This window comes from Molossus molossus, unplaced genomic scaffold (assembly GCF_014108415.1).
Source record: "Molossus molossus isolate mMolMol1 unplaced genomic scaffold, mMolMol1.p scaffold_m16_p_4, whole genome shotgun sequence".
NCBI classification, from domain to species: domain Eukaryota; kingdom Metazoa; phylum Chordata; class Mammalia; order Chiroptera; family Molossidae; genus Molossus; species Molossus molossus.
This window is the reverse complement of record NW_023425377.1, coordinates 49909954-49936150: the sequence shown is the minus strand read 5'-3', so window position 1 is coordinate 49936150 and position 26197 is coordinate 49909954. Positions and strand designations below refer to the sequence as shown.

General features: G+C 36.9%; 1 protein-coding gene across 5 annotated transcripts in view; it reads left to right on the top strand.

Moving 5' to 3' along the window:
- Positions 1–25464, top strand: part of CNOT6 (CCR4-NOT transcription complex subunit 6) — an 82249-nt gene extending 56785 nt beyond the window's left edge. For 2 of the 5 annotated variants that reach the window (XM_036239586.1, XM_036239585.1), the window contains exons 5-14: positions 91–176; positions 13278–13382; positions 13464–13532; positions 14696–14853; positions 15669–15823; positions 16449–16603; positions 17482–17712; positions 20134–20336; positions 22665–22949; positions 25361–25454. In XM_036239586.1, coding sequence (XP_036095479.1) covers positions 91–176; positions 13278–13382; positions 13464–13532; positions 14696–14853; positions 15669–15823; positions 16449–16603; positions 17482–17712; positions 20134–20336; positions 22665–22877 — 1375 coding nt within the window. In that variant the 3' untranslated portion in view covers positions 22878–22949; positions 25361–25454. Of the gene's footprint in view, positions 1–90; positions 177–13277; positions 13383–13463; positions 13533–14695; positions 14854–15668; positions 15824–16448; positions 16604–17481; positions 17713–20133; positions 20337–22664; positions 22950–25360 lie in introns of all 5 variants that reach the window. The other 3 variants (XM_036239584.1, XM_036239588.1, XM_036239587.1) reach the window with 3 other exon arrangements.
- The last annotated feature ends 733 nt before the right edge of the window (positions 25465–26197 follow it).

The window sequence follows — 26197 nt, the reverse complement described above, 5'->3', positions numbered from 1 at the left end:
TTGTCTATATTAGGAGCTTACATTTCTACAAATTATATTGTTGTTAAGGTTATTATATTTTCTGACTCTCTGAAATTTTTACATCAACAGGGAACTCCATTTAAATAACAACCTGTTACGAGTTCTACCTTTTGAGCTGGGGAAACTGTTTCAGTTGCAGACTTTAGGCCTGAAAGGTATGACTTCCCATATTTGTGCTTTTGGTTTGTATGTATGTCTTTGAGTCTAAAGAAGCCATAAGAGAGAATCCTTTTGCCTGGGGATTTTTAGGCGTTACTTGTTCCCAAACTTCATCAATTTCTTACGTACATTGAGTGATTTTCTCTCTTATCCACCTGTAAACTGTCTCTACTAGTCTTTGTATTTTCTTTTTTTTTTATCCTCACCCGAGGACATTCTTGCATTTATCCTAGAATAGGAGGGAGAGAGGGAGAAAGAAAGAGAGAGAGAAACATTGATGTGAGAGAGACACATCGAGTGATTGCCACCCCCAGGACAAACTGCAACCAAGGTACGTGTCCTTAGTGGGGAAAGGAACCGGGGACTCTCTGGTCCACCGGCTGATGCTGTAACTGCTGAACCAAACCAGCCAGTCTAGTCTAGTATTGCTAGCATTGCCTTTTTTTTTTATATCCTCACCCGAGGACACTTTTCTATTTTTTGTTCAGATAGAGTGGAAGGGAGAGAGAGAGAGAGAGAAACATCGACGTGAAAGGGACACATTGAGTGGCTGCCAACCGCACAACCCAGCCAGGGCCGGGGACAAACTGCAACTGAGGCATGCACCCCTAGCGGGAACCGAACCCAGGCCTCTTCGGACTGCAGGCCGACGCTCTAACCGCTGAGCCAAACCGGCCAGGGCTCTAGCATTGCTTTTTTAGCCTTTGTGTCAGTTGCCTCTGTTCTGGTGATACATTCCTGAGGTTATACTTTACTTATGTCATCATGCTGTGAATAATTTCTTTTATGTTCAGATATCAAAAAATGGGGAATCTCACAAAGTGTAGAAAACAATAAGTAGAAAATTTGGACCAGTTAATAAAGTATTTAAAGAGCATTTTTTAAAAACTTAATCTATAAGGACTTCCTTAATATATTAGAATTTGATCCAGTAAGAACTGTTGTGAAATAATTGTTTCTAAAGCCAGCAAGATTAAAAGTTACATTTTAATAATATGTCAATATCTACAAATGTTTTATCACATTAAGTAGTTCTGCACCAGTCTTCCAGCTTACTTTATGACTGATTCCTTTTTTTAAAAAGTCACATAATAGCCCTGGCTGCTGTGGCATATTTGATTGGAGTGTCCTCCTGTGCACCGAAAGGTGGCAGGTTTGATTTCCGGTCAGGGCACATACCTGGGTTATGGCTTCAGTCTTCCCTCAGGGCGCATAAGGGAGTCAGCCGATTGATGTTATGATGTTTCTCTCTTATCCTCGCTATAAAAAATAAAAAATCACGTAATGAAGTCTTCACAAATTGAACTCTTTATTTCTTAAAACTACAGTTGTAAAATGAGGTTTTATTCCTATAAATTTATTTTAGATCATATAAGTAGTGATGTTCACAAAAAAAATGAAATGGAAAAATACAAGTAATACATTTAAAGATGTATGTAAAACCATGCTGAACAAACTTTAGCTTTATAAATGGTTCTTTGGAAAGTTTTTTCTGTGTGGGCTGGACTTGCTGAGACTTCTTAAAGTAGAGATTAGGGAAATGTGAGCTTTAGATACCTTCTGGTGTTACATATTCTGTGGTGAGGCTTTTTTATTTTCTGTTTTCAAATTTGATAAACACAAATATAAAATATAGCAAAGTGTATGTATATTCTGACCACGAAATTAACAGTTAATATTTTGTCACTTTTTTGTGAGGTTATATTGTTTGTTTTTTTTTTTTTTTTTTTTGTACAGATAGAGTGGGAGGGAGAGAGAGAGAGAAACATCGACGTGAAGGGACACATCGAGTGGCTGCCACCCGCACGACCAACCAGGGCCGGGGACAAACTGCAACCGAAGTACGTGCCCTTAGCGGGAACCGAACCCGGGTCTCTCCGGACCGCAGGCCGACGCTCTAACCGCTGAGCCAAACTGGCCAGGGCTATATTGTTTGTTTTTTAAATTTTTTTTTAAATCATCACTCGAGGCCCTAGCCAGTTTGACTCAGCAGTTAGAGTATTGGCCTGCAGACCAGAGAGACCGGGTTTGGTTCCCACTAAGGGCACATACTCTCAAAAAGACAAAAAAAAATACCTTGGCTGGTTTGGCTCAGCGGTTAGAGCGTTGGTCTGCGATCTGGAGAGACCCGGGTTCGGTTTCCGCCAAGAGCACGTACCTCGGTTGCAGTTTGTCCCTGGCCCTGGTTGGGTCGTGCAGGTGGCAACCACTCGATGTGTCCCTTTCACGTCGATGTTTCTCTCCCTCTCTCTCTCCCTCCCACTCTATCTGAACAAAATATCGAAAAATGTCCTCGGTTAAGGATTAAAAAAAAAAAAAAGTAAATAAATACATAAATTCTTACTCGAGGATGCTTTTTTATTGATTTTCAGATAGAGTTGGGGGGTAGGATAGGGGGAGAGAAACAGCGATGTGAGAGAGAGAGAGAGACATCGATTGATTGCCTCCTGCATGACCCCAACCAGGTCTGGAGATTGAACTGCAATGGAGGTACATGCCCTGGACTGGAACTGAACCCGCGCAACTTTTTGGTCTGCTCTAATCGCTGAGCCAAACCAGCTGGGTCTTTGTCGGTTTTTAATGCAAAAGAAATAGAACATTATAGAATTACTTAGGAAATTTCAAGTTTTAGGAACTCTGTGCTAGGTACATTGAAGAAAGACCAAATATACAGGATATGGCAAAAGTAAGCTTACAGTTTTGAGTATGTGAAACACAATTTTTGTATTATTTATTAATTATTGAATTACTTTCTATACGGATAACCATAAATACACTTTTGCCCCACTTTGTATATTTATTATAAATCACAGTTTAACACAGGGTCTTTTACATAGTATAGGTTTTTAGTTTTGATGAAGTCCAGTTTATCAATTTTCCTTTTATGGATCTTGCTTTGCTGTCAAGTCTGAGAACTCTGAATAGCTCTGCATCCCCAAAATTTTCTCCTATGTTTTGTACTAAGTTTTATGTCTGCGCCCCTGACCACGAATCAGACCTGCGACCCTTCAGTATGAGGGCCATTGCTCCAACCACTGAGACACACTGGCCAGGGTTGTGTTTTAAATTTTATTGTTCATGTGTTCATTTCTAATACATAGAAATGCAATGCCTTTTTGCATTTTTATCTTGTATTATTCTGCTTTTTTGAACTCACTTTTTTAGGAGTTGCTTTTTAAATATTTTTTGGGTAAAACCCTTAAGGGATTTTCTGTGTAGAAAATTTTGTCATCTGCAGGTGGGGACAACTTTATTTCTTCTTTTACAATATATTTCCCCCCCCCTTTTTTTTTATCTTTATTCGAGGATGGTGGCTTTTTTTTTGTTGTTTGTTACATAATTTTATAGAGAGAGAAACATCTGTTGGTTGCCTCCATATGTGCCCAGACCAGAATCAAACCTGCAACCTTTTGGTGTATGGGACAATGCTCTAACCGAGTCACCCAGTCAGGGCAATATGTATACCTTTTCTTGCCTTGTTGCACTGACTAGAACTTCTAGCACTCTTTTGAATGAGAGTTGTGAGAGCAACATCCCTTCTTTCTTTCAAACTTGGAAAGAAACTATTGTCTTCACTAAGTGTAATGTGAGCAGTAGGTATTTTGTAGATCCTCTTGCTCAATTTAAGGAAGTTTCCCATTGTTCCTCTTTTTCTGAGAATTGTTAATCATGAACGGTTATTTCCTTTTGTCAAATGCTTAATATGCATTAGGTGATAGGATCATGTAATTTTTCTTCTTTAGCCTCATCTTCAAATATTGAACCAGCCTTGCATTCCTGGAATAAATAAGCCACACGTGGTCATGTTGTATAATTCTTTTTATTCATTGCTGATTTTTATATGCATTATTAACTTTATGAAATGAATTCGAAAGTGTTCCCTCATTTTCTCTTTACTGAAAAAGATTCTGTAGAATGGGGGTTAATTCTTCTTAGAATGTTTAGAGAAATTATCTAGTGAAACAATCTGGGCCTGGGGATTTCTTGTAGTTTTAAAGTTTTGAACTTATTTATTTATTCATTTTTTTTTTCATCTTTATTGTTAAATGTATTATAGATATTCCCCTTTTTTTTTCCCCATTGACAACGTCCTCCCCAAATCCTGCCCCGCTCCTGCCTTCCCCACACTATTGTCAGTGTCCATTGGTTATGCATATATGCATAGAAGTTCTTTGGTTTTTCTCATCCTGCCCTTCCTCCCCCCTTCCCTTTGAGGTTCATCAGTCTAACAACCAATTTGTACTTTTTTTTTTATCCTCACCCGAGGACATTTTTCCTTTTTTTTTTTGTTCAGATAGAGTGGGAGGGAGAGAGAAAGAGAGAAACATGGACGTGAAAGGGACACACCGAGTGGCTGCCACCCGCACAACCCATCCAGGGCCAGGGACAAACTGCAACCGAGGTACGCGCCCTTAGTGGGAACCCATAACCGAACCCAGGTCTCGTGGGACCGCAGGCCAAAGCCTAACCGCTGAGCCAGACCGACCAGGGCAAATTTGTACTTCTTAATTCCTTCATCTTTCACCCAGCCCCCACCCATCTGGCAAGCAACAGAACGTTATCTGTATCACGAGGCTGTTTCTGTTCTGCTTGCTCATTTTGTTTGTAGATTCAATTGTTGATAGATATGTATTAATTGCCATTTTATTGTTCATATTTTTGTTCTTCTCCTTCAAGAAGACCCTTCAACATTTCATATAATACTAGTTTTGTGGTGATGAACTCCTTGAGCTTTTTTTGTCTGGGACACTCTTGATATGTCCATTGATTCTAAATGATAGCTTTGCAGGATAGAGTAGTCTTGTTCATCACCTTGAATATCTCTTGCCACTCCTTTCTGGCCTGCAAAGTATCTTTTGAGAAATCAGCTGACAGTCTTATGGAAGCTCCTTTGTAGGTAATGAACTGCTTTTCTCATTCTGCTTTTAAGATTCTCTCTTTGGCCCTGGCCGGTTTGGCTCAGCAGTTAGAGCGTCGGCTTCCTGAACTTGTATGTTTGAGTTTTCTGTCATTATTGTTTCAAACTGATTTTCAATTTCTTGTTCTCTCTCTTCTCCTTCTGGCACCCTATTATGCGAATGTTGGCATGCCTAAAGTTGTCCCAGAGGCTCCTTACACTATCCTCATTTTTTTTTTATTCTTTTTTCTCTTTGCTGTTCTGATTGGGTGTATTTTGCTTCCTTATATTCCAAATCAATGGTTTGCTTCTTGGCTTTACCTACTCTACTATTAAATCTGTGTAAATTATTCTTTTTTTCAGTTAGTGCCTCCTTCATTTCTGACTGTGCATCCTTCATTTCTGACTGATCCTTTTTTATGCTCTTGAGGCCCTCACTAAGTTTGCTGAGGTTCTCATTAAGTTCGTCGAGCATCCTTATAAGCAGTATTTTGAACTTCGCATCTGATAGATTGCTTACCTCCATTTTAATTCTTTTCCTGGAGTTTTGTTCTTTTCTTTTCATTTGGGACATGTTTCTTTGTCTCCTCATTTTGGCTGCTTCCCTGTGATTGTTTCTATGTAGTATTAGGTAGAGTTGCTATGTCTCCTAGGCTTTGGGTTTATTTTGCTCTTTTTCTCTAGGTTCTTAACATGGGAGATTGGATTAATGAATTTTGTCTTCTAATGTATGCATTTTAGTACTATAAATTTCTCTTGGCACTGCTTTAGCTGTATCCAGTAACAAATTTTGATATATTTTTATTTTCACTAGCTCACTGCATTTTAAAATTTTCTATTAGACTTTCTCTTTGATTTATGGATTATTTAGTATTTTCAAAGTATTTGCAGATTCTCCTTTTGTCTTTTGGTTATTGATTTTTAGTGTGATTCTATTGTGGATGGAGAATACATTCTGTATGGTTTTACTTCTTTTAAATTTGTTGACGTTTGGTTTATGGCTGAGGATATCATCTACCCTAGTGTTTGTCCCTTGGACACTGGACAGGAATATATGTTTACCTCTTACTGAGTAGAATGTTCTATAAATCTTGATTTGATTCTATATATTAATTTAGTGCCTATTAGATTGATGGTGTTGTGGACTTTTTTGTCTTGTTCTATCAGTTGTTGAGAAGAGGGCTAGTGAAATCTCCAATTATAATTACAGATTTCTCTATTGTCATTTCAGTTCCATTAGTTTTTGCCTAAAATATTTTACAGTGCTGCTGTTTAGTGAGTACACTTGTAGAATTGCTATGTCTTGGGGATTGACATTTTAACATTAAATAATGGCACTCTATCTCTGGTAATCTTCATTGCTATATTAGAGAGACAGAGGAAAGGAAAGGAAGAGAGAGATGGAAACATCAATGAGAGGGAACATCATTTGGCTGCCTCCTGCATGTCCCCCACTGGTGATCAGGCCCACAACCTAGGCATGTGCTCTGACTGGGAATCAAACCGGCGACCTCTTAGTGCATGGGTCGACGCTCAACCACTGAGCTACACCAGCTAGGCTGTCTCTGGTAATTTTACTTCTTCTGCAGTCTACTTTATTTGATGTTAATGTAGCTGCTTCTGCTTTTTTTATTAATATTTATATGATTCATATGTTTGTATTTTTTTTTCTTTCAGCTCACTTTTATTGTTATTTAAAGTAAGTTTCTTATGGCCAGCACAGAGTTGGGTCATGTTTTCTTTTTTGACCTTCTTGTGGATTACTTGAACATCTTTTTTTTTTATCCTTACACGAAGACATATTTTCATTTTTTGTTCAGATAGAGCGGAAGGGAGAGAGAGAAACATTGACGTGAAAGGTACACATCGAGTGGCTGCCACCCACATGACCCAACCAGGGCCGGGGACAAACTGCAACCAAGGTACATGCCCTTAGTGAGAACCGAACCTGGGTTTCTCTGGAATGCAGGCCGATGCTCTAACCGCTGAGCCAAACCATCCAGGGCTACTTGAACATCTTTTTACATTTCCACTTTGTTTTGTCTGTAGTGTGTTTGAATTATCTATTTGTATATCTTTTTAGTGGTTGTTTTGTATATATACACAGCTTATTACAGTCTGCTGGGGTTACTATTTTACTAGTTGAAGTGAAGTATAGAAACCTTAATTCTCTTTATGACCTTCTATTTTACCCGTTTATTATGCACTTGTCTTAAATATTTCCTTTACATACATTTAGAAACAAATCAGTGCTACAAAAATGTTTTAACTACCAAAGATAATTTTAAAAATTTAAGATAAGGAAAGCCTTTCTCCCCAACCATGTTCTTTTTTCTTCTTAATGTTTCAAAGTTCCTCTTTTTTTTCTTTCTTTCTTTATTTTACAGTGAGCGAAAGGGAGAGGGAGAGAGAGAGAGAGAAATACTGATGAGAGAGAACATCGATTGGCCACCTCCTGCATGTCCCCCACTGGGGATTGGGTCCACAACTTGGGCATGTACCCTGACCCAGGAATTGAATTGGCAACCTCTTGGCACATGGGTGGGTGCTCAACCACTGAGCCACACCAACGGGGCTGAAGGTTCCTTCTTTTATCATTTTCTTTTTATTTAGAGAATTTCCATTAGTGGTTCTTTGAAGGTAGGACTACTGGCAACAGATTCTCGTTGTTTTTTGTTATCTGAGAATGCGTTTATTTTTTCTTCATTTCTAAAGAATATTTTCACTGGATATAGGATTCTGGGTTGACAGTTCTTTTTTTTCAGCACTTGAAAAATATACTCTGGTCACTGTAGTTTGTGATGGTAAATCAGCTGTTATTCAAATTGTTTTTCCCCTACAGACAGGTAAGGTGTCTTTTTTTCTATCTTTCTTCAAATTTTTTTATTTGTCTTTAGTTTTCAGAAGTGTAATTATAATGTGATTTGATATAGATTCCTTTTTTTTTTTATCCTCACCCGAGGACATTTTTGCATTTATCTTCAGATAGAGAGGGAGGGAGAGAGAGAAACATTGATGTGAGAGAGACACATCGAGTGGCTGCCACCCACACGACCCCAACTGGGGCCAGGGACAAACTGCAACCCAGGTACATGCCCTTAATGGGAACCGAACCCAAGACTCTCTGGTCCATGGGCTGACACTCTATACCGCCCTTAACTGCTGAGCCAAACCAGCCAGGGCGGTATAGATTCCTTGTTATCTATCTTTTTTTTCATTCAGTTTGAAATATTCCTGGTTCTTGGTATAATGAGTGATTTTTTTTTTACTTGAAACTGGCCGAACTTATTTTATGTTGTGTTAATTTAAATCTTTTGGTTTTGCTGGCTTTCTCTAATACTGCACTGGCAGGGAAAGTAGGAAACACTATCTCCTTACTGTCAAAGGAGGTAGGAGTTCAGTTTCCCCTTAGTCTCTATTGAGAGTGGTCAACTGGGTGAAGGTGGCAGTTGTGGATTTCTGTGTGGTCTCCACAGTTACTGCATTGAAGTGACCTCGTTACTGCTGGGAGCTGGTAAAAGTCTTGATTCTCCTCTGTTTCCTCTGACAACATTCCCAGAAGGGATGTGGAGAGTTGTCTCATTAACGTGTGTTGAGGTGGAAGTCCAGGCTCTCCTCATAGTGTCACTGACACCACAGGATGGAGGAGGAGGTCTTACAGCCCAGAGCGACTAAAAGTCCCAGCTACCTACTTGGCCTTCTCTGATACTACCCACTAGGGATGTTGGGGCACCTCTTTACTTTCTCACAAGGGTGGAGGTCTAGGCTCCCTGATTACTAGCCTTTGCTGATATTGGTGGAGATGGTGTCATGTATGTTTCTGTGGTGTTTAGCAAAAGCAAAACTGTTATTATCTGAAAGTTTTGTCTTATAAGGCTGTCTTTTCCTGCTCCGTGGCTTTTGTTGGGATATTTTTTCTCTGCACCTGTTGGTGGTTCCGTGTTGCTGGCCTCCTCGGCTCCATATGTGGAATATATGAGGCAAAAATTAAAGCCAGGGAATTTACCACTACAATGTTTCTTAGGTCCAGAGTCTCTACCATTCTGTCTTCTCACCATATTTCAGAGTCTTATATTTATTTATACATAAGGTACAGGGATTTTATTGTGCTTCACAGGAGGAATAGGAAAATATATGGTTACTTTCCAGAAGCAACTTGTCTTATTAACATCAAGATCATGTTTGAATTTCAGAGTTATATCGTTGTTCTTGTTAACTTTACCCTGTGTATGTGGGTGAGCAAAAAGTAGGTTTACAGTTATGAATATGTGAAATAGTTTATTTTTGTATTATTATTTATTAGTTATTGTGTTATTTATTTGCATTACAACTGTAAACCTACTTTTGCCCACTCGTATATATTTTTCCAGGCAATGAAGAGCAGATTAATTTTAAATTAAAAGGAATTTCAAAAAGTAAGCAGACATTGGAGAAAATATGCTGTCTGGTTTCGTCTGCATTTATTAGAGTCATAAATAGATTCTTGTGTATGGGGATTGGTTTTTTTTGTTTGTTTTTTTGTTTTTTGAGCCAAATGAACTAACCATAAGGGCCGGTCCAGTTCATTCTTTGATTCTGGTCACCTTACTTACATTTATTTATTTATTTATTTATTTAATCTTTATTGTTGAATGTATTACAGATGTTCATCATCCCCCCCCCCCCCCCATTGACCCACTCCTGCCCCCCTCCCGCCTTTTCCCACACTATTGTCTTTGTCCATTGGTTATGCATATAAGTTCTTTGGTTTATTTATTCCCACCCCCAGCTCCTTTCCCTTTGAGGTTTGTCAGTCTAGCAACCAATGTGTACTTCTTAATCCCTTCACCTTTTTCACCCATTCCCCCAACCCCCCTCCCATCTGGCAACCAACAAAATGTTCTCTGTATCTCTGTATCTGTTCTGCCTGTTCATTTTGTTTGTAGATTCCATTGTCCATAGATATGTATTAATTGCCATTTTGTTTGTTCATGTATTTTATCTTTTTCTCAAAAAGACCCTTCTTCATCATTTCATATAATAGCGGTTTGGTGGTGATCAACTCCTTTAACTTTTTCTTGTTTGGGAAACTCTTTATATGGCCATCGATTCTAAATGACAGCTTTGCAGGATAGAGTAATCTTGGTTGTAGGTTCTTGCTTTTCATCCCTGAATATTTCTTGCCACTCCCTTCTGGCCTGCAAAGTTTCTTTTGAGAAATCAGCTGATAGCCTTATGGGAACTCCCTTGTAAGTAACTAACTGCTTTTCTCTTGCTGCTTTTAAGATTCTCTCTTTGTCTTGAACCTTTTGCATTTTGATGATGATGTGTCTTGGTGTGGGCCTCTTGGGGTTCATTTTGTTTGGGACTCTCTGTGCTTCCTGTACTTGTATGTCTGTTTCTTTCACCAAGTTAGGAAAGTCTTCTGCCATTATTGCTTCAAATAGATATTCAATTTCTTGTTCTCTCTCTTCTCCTTTTGGCACCCCAAGATGCGAATGTTGGCACGCTTGAAGTTATCCCAGAGGCTCCTTACACTATCCTCATTTTTTTTGATTCTTTTTTCTTTTTGATATTATGATTGGGCGTTTTTTGCTTCCTTATATTCCAAATCTATGGTTTGCTTCTTGGATTTACCTACTCTACTATTGAATCTGTGTAAATTATTCTTTATTTCAGTTAGTGCCTCCTTCATTTCAGACTGGTCCTTTTTTATGCTCTTGAGGCCCTCACTAAGTTCATTGAGCATCCTTATAAGCAGTATTTTGAGCTCAGCATCTGTTAGGTTGCTTATCTTTATTTCGCTTTGTTCTTTTATTGGGGTTTTGTTCTGTTCTTTCATTTAGGACCTGTTTCTTTGTCTCCTCATTTTGGCTGCCTCCCTGTGTTTGTTTCTGTGTGTTACTTAACTAGTGGTATGGGGCTGTCTGAGACCAGATGCTGCTTGTTTGAAAGAATTTAGGAAAACCTGAAGTAGGATCCAAGACAGGCCAATCCTATGGTTAAGCCACTGGCAACAGCTTGGGTGGGCCTGAAAGTTGCGTTGGGTGGGGCCTCAGGGAATCACCAGGGCGGGACAACCAGTGTGAGCCAGGTTGCTATTGTCCCAGATTATGGCAGCTGTCTGCCGCCCCAGGGAAGGGCTCCCCAAAGGAACAAAGGCCACTGACAGCATGTCTGTCCTGGAGAAAGCCCCCTCTCCAGCCCTGGCTCCAATGCCAAACAGCTCATTTCTTCCCTGTATGTCTCTGGTGCCCCTCGAGCTGCCTACCCTACAAACTTAGAGGGAGTGAGTCCGATAAGTTCATGCGCGGGCCCTTTAAGGAGCTGCCTGGGGCTCCAGCTGAGTCACCCTCCCTGTACCTCAGTTCCTGCTGGTTTTTCCAGCCAAAAGTTATGGGGACTTCCTTCTCTTCCTGGCACTGGAACCCTGAGTGGGGCATCTGGTGTGGGACAGGTACCCTTCAGTCCTCAGGGAGGACCTTCTCAGCCGAGGTGTCCTCCTGATTTTTATCTGCCACACGTGGGTGTGGGACCAGCTCGTCAGCCTCCACCCCTCCTACCCTTCTCAATGCGGCTGCTCTTTTAATTCTGTAGTTGTAGGACTTCCATTCAGCTTGATTTCAGGTGGTTTTGAATGACAGTTGTTCTGTAGTTTAGTTGTAACTTTGATGTGGTTGTGGGAGGACAGGATACCATGTTTACCTACGCCACTATCCTGAGTGGAAGTCTCTGGGAATTGTTTTTAATTTATAAAGAAAGATTTTAGAAGAGAGGATCACACAGTTATAAGTAGTCAGTGGTCGCCTCTAAATATTTTTGCACTAGAAAGTAGTAAAAAGAACATTACTCTTGGTCTAGTTAGAATGAGCTGCTTACCTGGTACTGAAATGTTTATAGTTGACTTTATTTTATCAAGCTATTTTTAATGGTTCTGGTAACTGTCTGGTTATGACTGTACGTGTCTCATAGGATTGTGACAAAATAAAAATTTCAGGGCTTTGGTAGCTATCAAGAATTGTATATGTATGAGGGAATGATACTGTTGTAACTTCCTGCAAAGACATACTCTGCACTTATAGGAACACATTTTAACTTTATAATTCCTAGTACTTAGAATCTCTACAATATTAAAATTTAAGTCATCTTTTATGTTTTAACTAATGTATTGTTCTTCTCATTCATAGATCAGCTGTTACAAAGGATAGTCTACTACCTCACAGAGCAGGGCATTTAATCTTAAATAGTTGTAATATTTACCAACCTCCTTTATTCTGAGCTAGCTTTCTATTAGATCCTATCCCTTGGTCCTCATTCTGCCATTTGAGTCTAGTCTTTCACAAGAGAATAGAAAAAACAACAATAACACTTTTTTCCTCTAGGCTGTTATTATTCTTATATTCCATATCTTGGTTTTTTTTTGTTTGTTTTTGTTTTTTTCATTCAGCATGGTCAAGATCTTTTATCATTTTAGCTGCTTTCTTCAATCTGTAGAATTTATTAGTCTTCATGTGGAACTGTGGCATCTAGAACAATACACACCATTTGTGTGGTATGGATAGGAACTGTTGAAAACAGTATAATGTACTTTTTCTCATGTGCATAAAAAGTCCTTCTGAGAGTATTTATACTCTTATATATGTAGATCATTGCTTTTGTTTTCATTTTTGGTACTTAAGAAAGTTATTGAATTTATAAATGGCTCACAGCCCTGAAGTTTTCCTCCTTTTTTAGTGACAACCTTAAACCAAATCTATCCCATCTTGTTACTTTATTCAGTAGAATTTTTTAAAATCTAAGGGCTAGACTTCACTTGTTATTGAGGAAGTTTTCTTGTTAGCTTTGTTATATTCTTAAATTTAGATTCTCTGATTTATTATGTTGGCTATTATATTCCCCTTGCCCAGTCCTTCTTCCCACTCTCCCCCAATCCATTTTCACTTGCTTTGGATCATTATGAAAGTGTTGATGAGGCAGGGTACTGTAAGATATCTTTTACATTGGCATCATTCATTAATAATCAATTTGGATACCTCTGTAGAACATGGTGCAGATCATTTTTATTCTTCACATCAAAACTGAAAAAATATTTTCTCTAGTTTGGTATGTTACTAATAACTATATACATTGTTATGATCTGATAATTTTGGTGTATTTTTCAATTTTGAAATATTTTAGTACTTGTCTTGTTTTATTTTACCTATTTTAAAAATATTTCCAGGAAATCCACTTACCCAGGATATATTGAACCTCTATCTGGAACCAGATGGAACAAAAAGGCTACTTAACTATTTGCTTGATAATTTGGCAGGTACTGCAAAAACAAGTAAGTGGTCATTTGTTTAAACCACTTTTTTAGGAAGACATGTAAGAATATTGCTTAATTTTGTGTTTAATATTTAACTAGTTTCAACAGAACAACCACCTCCAAGATCTTGGATTATGTTACAAGAACCAGACAGAACAAGGCCTACTGGTTGGTAGTCTTATTTTTTAACTCTTATTTTTATTTGGTGCTTGTAAATTTAACAGTGTTGTTGGCATGCTTTAGGTTATGGTTAGTGTTACAGTGGCATGCTTATAGTTGATCTGGTTTAGGAGTTAATAATAAAGACTTAATCCTTGCTCACCAGGGCTCTCTGCTATTTTATAGAAAGTATGCTGTAGAGCAGTGCTTCCCAAACAGAGTTGATTTTATCCCCCTGGGGATGTTTGGCAATATCTGGAAGCATTTTTTGATTGTCATAACAGGGGAAGTGTGCTACTGGTATCTCAGAGATGCTACTAAGCACCCAACAATGCACACACAGCACAGTCCCCCCACAGTGCAGAATTTGCTTAACCCACAATGTTAGTAGTGCCACTATTAAGAAACCCTACTATATAAAGCATTGATCAAATTCAGTTATAATGAATATACAAAAATGTTTTTATATTGGAAGTTTCTAAACCCTAGTATGTTCCAAATGTATTTGATACCACAAAATTGTAATACAGCCAACACATTTACTTGAGAGTGAAATTGAACTAATGACCTTTAATCTCCTTTTAACTTAAACTGTATAAAAACATGGAAACTTACGTAATAGGTATAACAAGATTTGATCTGTGATACCCCCTTTTCTTTGTGTGGATTAATAATCATTGCTCTATAGGAGAAAACTAGACATGTCTGTTAAGAAAGATATCTGTCAGATTTCAACATTCTACATTAACAATTGATAAAGTGGTAGAGAGAGCACAGAAATGAGGAGCCCTGGTCTCAGAGGCAGAGGGCTCAAGATCTTAGTCTTAGCTTTCAAACCTTTTGTGTTCTGGCAAGTAACACATTGTCTCATAATTTGTTAGTGTAACTGTCCTTCTTCATTATTCGACTTTTTTTGTATCTATCATGCCTGACATATAGTAGCTTTTCAGCAAATAATATTGAATGAATAAAGTCAGGCTTAGCACCCTGGCCAGTTAGGCTCAGAGGTTGGAGCATCGGCCTACAGATCAGAGAGTCCTGGATTTGGTTCCCGCTAGGGGCACGTACCAAAAAAAAAAGTCAGACTTAGCATTTAAGTGAAGACTATTGAAAATAATTGTGTGCTTTTTTTTCTGCCATGTGTTGAATAAGTAAAGTTATCTTTCCTACAGCCTTGTTTTCTGTCATGTGCTATAATGTTCTTTGTGATAAATATGCGACCCGGCAGTTATATGGCTACTGTCCATCATGGGCACTAAATTGGGATTACAGGAAAAAGGCCATTATTCAAGAAATCTTGAGCTGCAGTGCTGATATCATAAGTCTTCAGGTAAGTCGTCAGAAGATTATTTGTTTAAATTGCACAAATGCCCCAACATTGATAAAGCAAGGAGCAGCCTGGGAATGCATTACACTGACATATTTAAAGTTTCACCTTTAGCAATTCTTAAATTTGGGGCTTTTTTTTTTTTTTTTTTTTTTAGTGAATCCTGAAGAATTTAATGCCTGCTTTATTCTGCAGCATTGTGCTGCCAAATTATGCAAATGGGTTAAGCCAGGTTTTAAGCATTTGCTATGATGGCTTAAATACTCACCTTTCCCTCTGTAATGCCCCTGCACACTATTTTTTAATTGGGTGGCAATATTACTGAAATTGTGGCATTGTCAAGGTATGATTTTGCTTTACCTCCAGCAAAAATAGAATAATTAGGGCATAGTGGAAAGAGCATTAAACCTGGTGCACAGTAACTTTGGGTTCTCAAGTCCATCTCTCATAACTTACATGACGTTGGGCATCACTTTCTCCCTGTGGCCTAAAATTTAATATCTGAAGTTTCTTCTACTTCTCTGATTCTTCTTGCACATCAGTTCTAAAATTCAAGGAAATACACATGCATAGAGATGTATGTCTTTCCAGTCTTTACTCCCGAACAACAAAGAATTGACCTTGTCAACTGGTATCTTTCAAATGACAAGTAGGTGTTCTGAGTGGTTCCAGATAAATTGTATTGAAAAGATACTACATTCTTTATTGTGCAGATCAGTCTTTTGAAATGATTTTAAGCTCTCAAACTGTATATATAACGTTAATGCATGTGACTAATTTTGTCTTATGAAATAACTTTACTGTTTATAATTTTTCAGGAGGTTGAAACAGAACAGTATTACAATTTTTTTCTGGTAGAACTGAAAGAACGTGGCTATAATGGATTCTTTAGTCCTAAGTCTAGAGCCAGGACAATGTCAGAGCAAGAAAGAAAGCATGTTGATGGCTGTGCAATATTCTTCAAGACAGAAAAGTAAGTCATCTTATTTTTAAAAAATAAAATTTTCCCTGCAGGGTGGGGACCAAGAATATGGAAATTAGTAGGCAAATGAGAGAATGAGGCATTTTATTATTATTTAAGAAAACAATACTTTTTTGACTTCGAGTGTTTTGTTTTGTTTTGAATCATCAGAAATAGCCTTGTTTTGGAGACATGTTATAAGTGCTGCTGTTTCTTCAGGTGTTTAGTAGGGTTTAACTCCAATTGTTAATTTAAACCTTATAATTAACATTCCCTCCAGGATGGTAGCAGGATTCTTAAAGTCATACTTTGGAAAATAATATTTAAAAATTACAAGGTGGAATATTGCAACCCAAAACCTAAACAGAGGATGACTGTATTATCTTAAGTTGTAAAAGTTGAAATCAAGATGTTATTTGTATCAGTAACAAACTGAGAACAACTTTAAGTGGGTGTGGGAAGCTTGGTGTTAAATGTGGAGGATTTTCCATAATGTGATTTACATGCCGTCATATCTGTTAAGGAAGTTTGAGAAAACAGCATTTCCCACAAAGCTAATATCCTGGTATTCCCAATTTGTGTGTGTGTGTGTGTGTGTGTGTGTGTGTGTGTGTGTGTGTGTTTGTTTTTGTTTTAGATTTACTTTGGTTCAGAAACACACTGTTGAATTTAATCAGCTAGCAATGGCAAATTCAGAAGGGTCTGAAGCTATGCTGAACAGAGTCATGACAAAAGATAACATTGGAGTTGCAGTACTACTAGAACTTCGAAAGGAATTGATTGAAATGTCATGTGAGTGACCTTTTCACTTCCTGTACAATTGACCTCCAAAATTTAATAGAAAAAAAATTTGTTATGTAATAATAGTCTTATCTAACACCTGAAGAAACTCAGTGAGAACTTAAGTCATTTCTAAAATATCATATCTTGTTTTCTCTACCAAAAAGCTTAAGATGAGAAAGCATTGCCAAGAAAAGTATTTCAAACCTTGAAAGGCATAAAGCTCCCAAGAATTTTTCACATAAAAGGTTGAAGTAATAATTAGTTAAAATAACTGCTCAGAGAGAGTTCCATGCACTTCTGTGATTTCTTGGCAACAAGGATATTCTGTAAGCTAACTTATCTTCCTGACCTACTTATAGTCATTATTTTAAAGGTCTCGAGTTTTGGAGAAATCAACCACCTATTTCAAATTAAAAAGTGTTATTTAGAGTGACTGTCATGCTGAGAACTGAAATTTCTGTCATAGGAACGATTGGAACTGGGGCTATTTAACCTGAAGTGTAGAAAACATGAAGAAAGGAACTTAGTGACTGTCTTAAATGCAGCTAAGCAAAAGAGTGTAGATTTAGTTTTGTGAGGCTTGATTTAGTACATCTGAAGTAAGACCAGAAGTTTTAAGGAGACACAACTATTTAAAAACCAAGCAGTTCCAAAAAAATGGACTTTGATCAAGTACTCTTTGCTGGAAATACACAACCTGAGGTTTAAATGTTTATTTCTCAGGTTTGTTGTAGGGTGGATTAAATCATTAGGTGGGAGATTGTTAGATAAATTTTAGTCTTTTTTTATTCCTAAGACTTAGAGATATTTATTACTTGCTTTCAGGCTCTGTAAGAATAAGTGGGCTGATAGATGGGTTTTGTCTGTTTTCTTTTTATCTAATATAGCTGGAAAGTCACATCTTAGAACAGAAAAACAACTTATTCTTGTGGCTAATGCTCATATGCATTGGGACCCTGAATACTCTGATGTGAAGTTAGTTCAAACAATGATGTTTCTCTCAGAAGTGAAGAACATAATTGATAAAGCCTCACGAAGCCTCCACTCCAGTATATTAGGAGAATTTGGAAATATTCCACTGGTATTGTGTGCAGATCTTAATTCTTTGCCAGACTCTGGTAAGAAAAGAATGTTAGTGTATGTAGGATGCTTTTTGACTTAAAATGTTTTTGTAATGTATAGTTTCTGATAATTTCAAATTTGTAAAAACAAATTCAGTTTGTAGTGACAGCTGTGAATCAGGTTTACATTTAGGGGGACCAAAACCACATGGGTAATAACTTGAAATAACTCATTAAAGAACATGTAATTATGTTTCATTATCTCCAGGTTATACAGGGGTTGGCAAAAGTGGGTTTACAGTTGTTTGTGTGGAAAATAATATAGTAATAAATAATACAAGAATAAACTATTTTGCATTCTCACAACTGTAAACCTACTTTTGCTCACCCCAGTCTGTATGTAATCCAGTCTGAAAGGATTTTAAGACAGCCTCTTTGGGATTCCAACATGTAATATGATCCAGTTTAAATTTGACCATACATTACAGGATCTCAAATTTCAGTGGGCTTGATCAGAAAAATATACCTGAGGTGGAAATTGAAATCTTCGTTTACGTAGCTCAGACAAGTGACTTTAACAAAAAAGAACAAGGATTTTGATTTTCATCACAAAGTAGAAGAATACAGAAAACCTTATTCTTGAAAACTTTCCATAGATGGCACAGTGAATAAACCACAACCCTTGTAATATCGAATCTAAGTATTTCTTCTTTTTTGTATTTCAACTCCTTGTTTATGCTCTTTCATATTATCCATGCATGAACATAAGGGTGCACACATTTGAAATGGTTAAATTCAGTAGCACATCACTGCCATCAGGTATATGAGAGGCATTAATAAGATAGAAACTATTAATATTTATTTTCAGGGAAAAATAAAGGTATCTAAGATTCATAATTACTTAGTCTATCTCATCAAGCTATCGGGGGTTTATGGGACTGAAGCAGTGAGGATTATCACTGGCAATTTCTCTATAGACTTTTTAAATCATGCAGATTTAAAAACCCATTTCAGTGTTGAAAAAAATAGTATTTTTCCAGTTAAAAAATGGGCAAAGAACCTTAATAGACACTTCTCCAAAGAGGCCAATAGACGTATGAAAAAGTGCTCAAGATCACTAATCATACCGATGCAAGTTAAAACTACAATGAGGTATCACCTCACACCTGCCAGAATGGATACCATGAATAAATCAACAAACAGCAAGTGCTGGCAAGGATGTGGAGAAAAGAGAACCCTCATGCACTATTGGTAGGAATACAGAGTGGTGCAGCCACTCTGGAAACAATATGGAGTTTCCTCAAAAAATTTAAAATGGAACTGCGTTTTGAAAGCCATCCCTCTTCTGGAACTATGTCCTAAGAAACCCAAAACACTGGTTAGAAAGAATATATGCTCCTGTATTTATAGCCATGTTATTTACAATAGCTAAGATCTGGAAACAGCCCAAAACCCATCCGTAGATGAATGGATTAAAAATGTGTGGTACATTTACACAATGAAATACTACGCAGCCATGAAAAAGAAGGAACTCGTACTCTTTGTGATAGCATGGAAGTTATTATGCTAAGCAAAATAAGCCAGTCAGAGAAAGACAAATACCATAAAATCTCACTTATATGTGGAATCTAATGAACAAAATAAATTGATGAACAAAATAGGACCATAGGCATGGATACATGGAACAGACTGACAGGTCTCAGAGTGGAGGAAGTTGGGGGTATTGGAAGAGATTAGCCAAAGAACATATATGCATAGTCAAGTGAACATAGACAATGTGGTAAAGGCTGGGGGTGGAGAATGGGGGATATCTGTAATAGTGTCAACAATAAAGAAAAAAAAACAACACAGTATTTAATAGCATACACAAGGGAAAGTGTCCAGCCTTGCTAACTAAATGAAAACTAAAATAAATGTTTGCATAGCCCATTTAGTACTTAGGACATTGGGAAAATAGTGTCCAGGGATAGTGAACTTGCTCTGCAACTAGTGGCATTCGCTTCCATAGTTGCCACTTTATATAATAGGATAATGAATCCTAATCTTGCTCTTTTATACCAACCAAATACTTTAGCATAAGTAGAAACCTACATACTAAGATGTTGATTGTGGTGTTAATTCTTTGAAAAAATAGAAACAGGCTGAGTTTTTTTTAAAAAAACAGGAAACTAGTTAAATAAATGTTCTACACTAGCCCCGCCTATTGTATTGTGCAACCATTTTTTAAAAAGGTAATTGAGAAGACACATAAGTTCATGTGAAACAGTAAAGCAAAATACGTAGAAAATGTTCAGTATACTGTGATTAAAACCATGTACACATGGATTTAGACAAGTTCTGGCAAATGTCAAAAACTTTTAGAAAGTGGAAAGATTTTAGAAAGTATCGTATAAAACTGCTTATGATCGAATTATCTTTATGTTTTATACAGTGTATATTATGCTTGACCTTGAAAAAATCCATTTATTTTCATTGTAGGTGTTGTAGAATATTTGAGCACTGGTGGAGTAGAAACAAATCATAAAGACTTTAAGGAACTGAGATATAATGAAAGTCTTACAAACTTCAGCTGTAATGGGAAAAATGGGACAACCAATGGAAGGATCACTCATGGTTTCAAGTTAAAGAGTGCCTATGAGAGTGGCCTGATGCCTTACACAAATTACACATTTGATTTCAAGGTGAGTTTTGAAATTGGAAAATTTACAAAACCACCATATTTTTTAAGAAGAGTCTTACTACTTTGTCATGTCTTTAAAATGTGAATATGTGTTCAAATTAGGCCATCTTGAATTAGTTGACAGCAATTATTCTAGATATATGTTAGAATCATGTCCAGCCTAAGAAATCAGATGAGATAATAATAATAAACACTGAGTTAACTGCCTCACCTTTTAGGGGCAATTATGTTTCTTGTAGACTCAATAATAACAGCTGGATTTGCAGCACCATAGTACAGTAGTAGGTCCTCAGATAACATCATTTCTTTAAATGGTGTCCCATTATAATGTTGATGAGATGCCATAGGAACTTATATAAACTCTTGTTTATATTAAGTAGCCTATGGTAAATTGGTTTTATTATATATTGTTTCACTTAAAGTTGCAGAACCTATCCAGCCATTAAATAAGGACTTATTGTGTCTAATTTGGTGTCAGTTGGGGTGAAGTGTTCTTTTTCTCATGTTAATTAAACTGAAACCTACTCCATGAGTGCTAAAATTTGATTTATTGTTGGCCATTTTTAAGTTGCTAGAATAGATTTATATGCCTTATAGTTAACAGCTTACAGTGTGGAGCCTTTCCTTAGTGATTCTCATTTTTAGTATCCGTAGTTGTTTAGGGTTTGTGTTCAACTGTTTTTTTTTAGCCACAATTTGCATTTCTGCTTTCTTCAATCCTAATTTTTCATTTCTAACCTGATGGAACAAGAATTGTTCAGATTAGATTGTCTAACTAGAGTGCAGATACCTAGTGTTCACTGGTTCTTAATTTTGTGGGGGAGGGCTCTTTAAACTCTTTAATGAAACTGTTGAAAACTGTGATGGTTTTTTATTTGACTTTGGCAGATCCCCAGTACTATAGATAATGATTTAATCCTGGTAACAGATGAGTTTGTCAAGTTGAAGAGAGGCTGGAGTACTCTGGGGAAAACGGACATGTAAAAGACATTAACCAGAGAGGGGGAAAACCAGGACTGTAGGAGTTTAACTGCCAAGGAAATAAGGCCTTTCTAGGAAAGAGGAGTGAGGGGTAAGCTTCAGAAAGATGTTGGTAAAAGATGTTTCCCTGGAGAGCTGGGCAGAAAGACTAGAATATGGGAGTTGAAGGATAACTGAGTGATAAGCTAGTAAAAACCAACTTGGAGATTCTTATGTCAAACAGATTGATTGAAGACGAGGTGAGGGTGATTAACTGAAAGGTGGGAGAGATTAGGAATTTTTTTTTTCTTTTGTTCCTGGTGATGATGTAGAAATAGGAAGGAGACCTTTGAATGTGCTTAAGTACTTTTGGCCAGGAACACATAAAGGAGCATGTAAAGTTACAGGGAGGACAGGGCAAACCAAGAGGTGCTTAGCTGTATGCCTGGTGCTGCTGAGGACATGCAGGGCAGGGACAGTTCAGTCTCAACCCCATAAATAAGCTATGTAGTAGGGTGCACATTAGCAGAGGTGGTGAGAGGTATTAAGTGGGTGACAAAGGTCTTTGGAAAGTGATTGAGCTTGACACTTGAAGATTGAGAAGGAATTAACTAGATGACAAGTAGAAGAAACTGTTCCAGGTAGGGGGTGCAGCATGTGTGAAAGCCCTGGTGCAGGAAAGAGACCGGCACATGCAAAGAATGTTCATCCCCCAAACTGCTTCAAAAAAGGCTAGTATGACAAAGGGGTAGTGAGCAAGGGAAAGTGACACTGATTAAGTGAGGAAAGAGATGCAGAGGCCATATCATGAAAGATCCTTTAGGTCTCATTAAAAACTCTGAAAGGGCCCTGGCCGGTTTGGCTCAGTGGTTAGAGTGTCGGCCTACAGATCGAAGAATCTCGGGTTTGATTCCTGGTCAAGGGCATGTACCTCGGTTGCAGGTTTGATTCCTGGCCCAGGTCAGGGTTGTATGGGAGGCAACCAGTCAATGTGTCTCTCTCACATCGATGTCTCTCTCTCTCTCTCTCTCTCTCTCTCTCTCTCTCTCTCTCTCTCCCTTCCTATCTTCCACTCTATCTAAAAATCAATGGAAAGTATCCTTGGGTGAGGATTTTAAAAATGATAATGATAAAACTCTGAAAGGATCCAGGTAGGAGGAGGAATGAATGATTACCATGCCTAAACTTTCTTACTTCTGTGAGATTTGACATTTGGAGGACCACTTGGTTTAGGTAGTACTACCTCATCCCACATGCTGATAAGTTTATTTACCAAACGTGACTATAATGGTATGTCTTGAGAACTTTCAGTATTTCAGTGTTATCTTATGTGGGCCCTTGTCTTTTTTTATTTCCTTCTGATTTTCAGGGTATAATTGACTACATCTTCTATTCTAAACCTCAACTGAACACATTAGGGATCCTGGGACCTCTGGACCACCATTGGCTAGTTGAGAATAATATCAGCGGCTGCCCACACCCACTTATCCCCTCCGACCACTTCTCACTTTTTGCACAACTGGAGCTCTTACTGCCTTTCCTGCCCCAAGTTAACGGCATTCACCTTCCTGGCAGGAGGTAGTCAAGTACCTTCAGAAGATGACCTCAATTTTACTTGTAAACTTATAAAAAAATCTGAATATAGGGGAATGAGGTATGTCCACTAGGGATAATTTTTTTTTTTTTTTCTTAATGATGATATGAGTTTTCAATCTGATTATTTGATAAGGATATAGTGTGAAAGCCAGGTGCTAGCAGCAGACAAATTCTGAGCCCAATATGCTTTATATACTGTTGGACAGGGATTGGTGTGTTTCACCCATCTTTAATTTGTTACAAGTAATTTTCCTGTTTCTTCTATCCAATACAATATTTTCATGCCTTGAAATAGGAAAATGTTTGAACAGCATATTATCTTTGCACAGAAATACATAGTACAAATCTGTAGTACTACTTTTTTGAGGCCAGTAATAACATCCAGAGACCATTCTTCCATACTTTACTCCCTCCTTTTTCAGACATATTTGTAAAATACAGAATTTGAATTTAGCCTTTATTATTGTATATGATCCACAGAAGACCTGATTTATGAAATTTTGTACTAAAAAATCAAATTTGGAAATGATTGTATTGTAAACTAAGGCTAAGTGTGTGGGGGGCGGGTTTTTTTTTTTTTTTTTTTTTTACCTGTTTCATGTGTTATAAAGGTGAGGTTGTAAAAGAAGTTGCAACAGACTTTCTCTCTACTGATGATTTGCACTGTTAGGGTTTTCCTGGCCGTTTTGTACTACTTTGTTATTAAATGGAGAACATTGCTCTTTAAACCTGTTTAAAGCTTACAACATTTTTTTCGGACTAGAGGTAACCTTATTTGTGAATTCTGGGTTTTTACAAAAACTATCTACCAGGACAGATAAGCTGAGCAGTGATGCTCTGTAGGCATTTATGGACTGAATGTAATGGTTAATATATGTACATTCTGATATTTTTAAATCTTTAACTTTTTTAAGTTAAAAAATTACAGCTGCTTAGGTACAGCTTTTTAACTCCTTTTTGAGACATCTCCTGTGTATCTCCACTGTGCCTGCCTAAATTGTTCTCACCAAACACTGCCTGTGCATGCAGAGAAAATCTGTGTACCTTCTTTTATAGTTTTAAATACTGTTGAACATTTGTGAGAATTTTATGAAAATGCTTTTGTATGAGCTGGGACTTTTTTTCCATTGTGAAACATTGAATATCACATTTTGGAACATAAGGTGAACCCCTGGGTCTTTGCTCACCAGACCCAAGCACTGCTTCTTGGTGTCACTGCATAGTGCTGTCACCCATAATACTACTATCATGTGAAGTCTTGCTGTTTTTCATGTATTCCTTAGTCTCCATGTTTTTCTTTTTTAAAAATCATTCCTTTTTTTATTTTTTTGTAATTTTTCATTTATGAAGGCGTATATAAATGAGATGTATTTTCAAAACAGGTCCTTAAGACAATTCTTCAGATCATTTTTAAAGTGACTAAGTTATTTTAATATGTCAACCAGGATACAAGTTATATTGTACTATTGTACCTGTGAATTTTGCCCATATTGCCTGCCATTAGTAGATAAGCCATTAAAGCCAGCTTTAACTTTGCAAAGTTAACTCTTATATATTCTGGTCTCATTCATTTATTACTATCTCAAAATCAAGTGAATTCAGAGGGAACTTGGTCCAATTGCTTTTGTTTCAACTGTAGACAAGGGAGGAAAAGGACACCATGTGAGCATTAGGGGGAAAATTGTTGAATGTTAATTAACAATTTTTACACAGAGAATAAGTCATTTTGAATAATGACTTAAAATTTTATGAAAAATATTCAGCACTTATGTGCCTGTTCTGTTTTTAAGAGAAAATAAAATTTAAATACTGTTTAAATAGATTTTTTTTTGTTTGTTTGTTTTTTTGTTTTAAATTCTCCAAAAACTGTTGATCTTCATCTGGGACCTGTTTTCTCCTTTGAGACTTTTTTTTTAAAGATTTTGTTGTGATGGATTTTTTTTCTTTTTAAGTTGTGCTGACACCAAACATATCCAGTTTCTAATAAATACATTGAAAAGTTGGTATTATTGATGTAGAGTAGAACCAATGCATAACTTTTTATGGGGTTTTTGTTTTATATTTTTTGTAAAGTGTGAATAAAGGTGTTTATTCATTTTTCCTAAACACTGTGTTGGTAATGTGCATCATGACAATTTCCAGCAAAGGCGAGCTGGAGCTGGTTGGACTGATGAAACAAAGGAGACTACTTTTCCTCTGCTCTGCATTATGTAATAACAGGTCCAGAGAGCTTTATGGAAGGGGAGGGGAGCGGCACTTACTCATTCTGTATTTGTTAATGGAGGATGTATTCTTTTCATAGATGCTGGAACTAGAGTGCACGTGTTAGATGCTAAAGGTTTGAGCTTTACAGAAAATGTTTTCATCTGTATTTGTTATTGTCTATGATATATTTGAATGGGGGGGGGCAGGATAGTAAGATATAATGGCCTGTTATGTCTTGAAAATATTAGTTTTTGCCTCTTCTAGGCAGACTACATTCTGTGGGCATACTGCATTCAGTCTGAACAGCTTCTCCACCTTATTGAGATAGTGATGAATTGATCCAAGAGTGTAGATTTACTACTATAACCTTCAGAAGAAAAAGAAATATTTTGGATCTGTAGGGAATAAACAGTCACACCAAAAAAAAGACTGATGCATTTTGTTAAACAAGGTTTGTATTTTAAATATTTTTGTGTCCTGAATAATTTCCAATAATCCATATTCCCTAATTGCAATAAAAACTAGTATGTTTTCACAGTTTTTTTTTTAAATTCTGTAACAAATACATTTAATGTGGTGTTGTCATTATGTAATTTCATTGTTCTTGCTAGGTAAATCCATCTTATGAATGTTTTACAGAAAACTTGGGCTGTGTTTTGAAGACATTCAATTACTTGTTGTAAATCTCTTGAAGTACAGTTTACCATATTAGTGGTAATTATTTATGCTTTGAGAATTTAAATTATGTTCATTAAAATTAATTTATGGCATAATTTAAACTAAAGTAGATATAAAATGTTAATTGCGACTTTAATCATCCTAGAAGATAGTTAAGGAACATATCTAAGAAATGTGTTTTTATTTTTACTTGATTTAGTGACAGCCAGGAAAACTTATTTTGAGTTAGCACTTTGAAACCTAAGGACATTATTAATAAAGTGGAATACACTTCTAAATGTTGAAATTAAAATTTCAAAGCTTTTCTAATGCAGGTTTTTTTATAATAAATTCCAATTTTAGTGTTCTATTTTTTACTATTTAAAGTCATAAAGTCATAGAATTTGTTTCCATAGTGATTAAGTTTTTGGGGTCATGTCATAC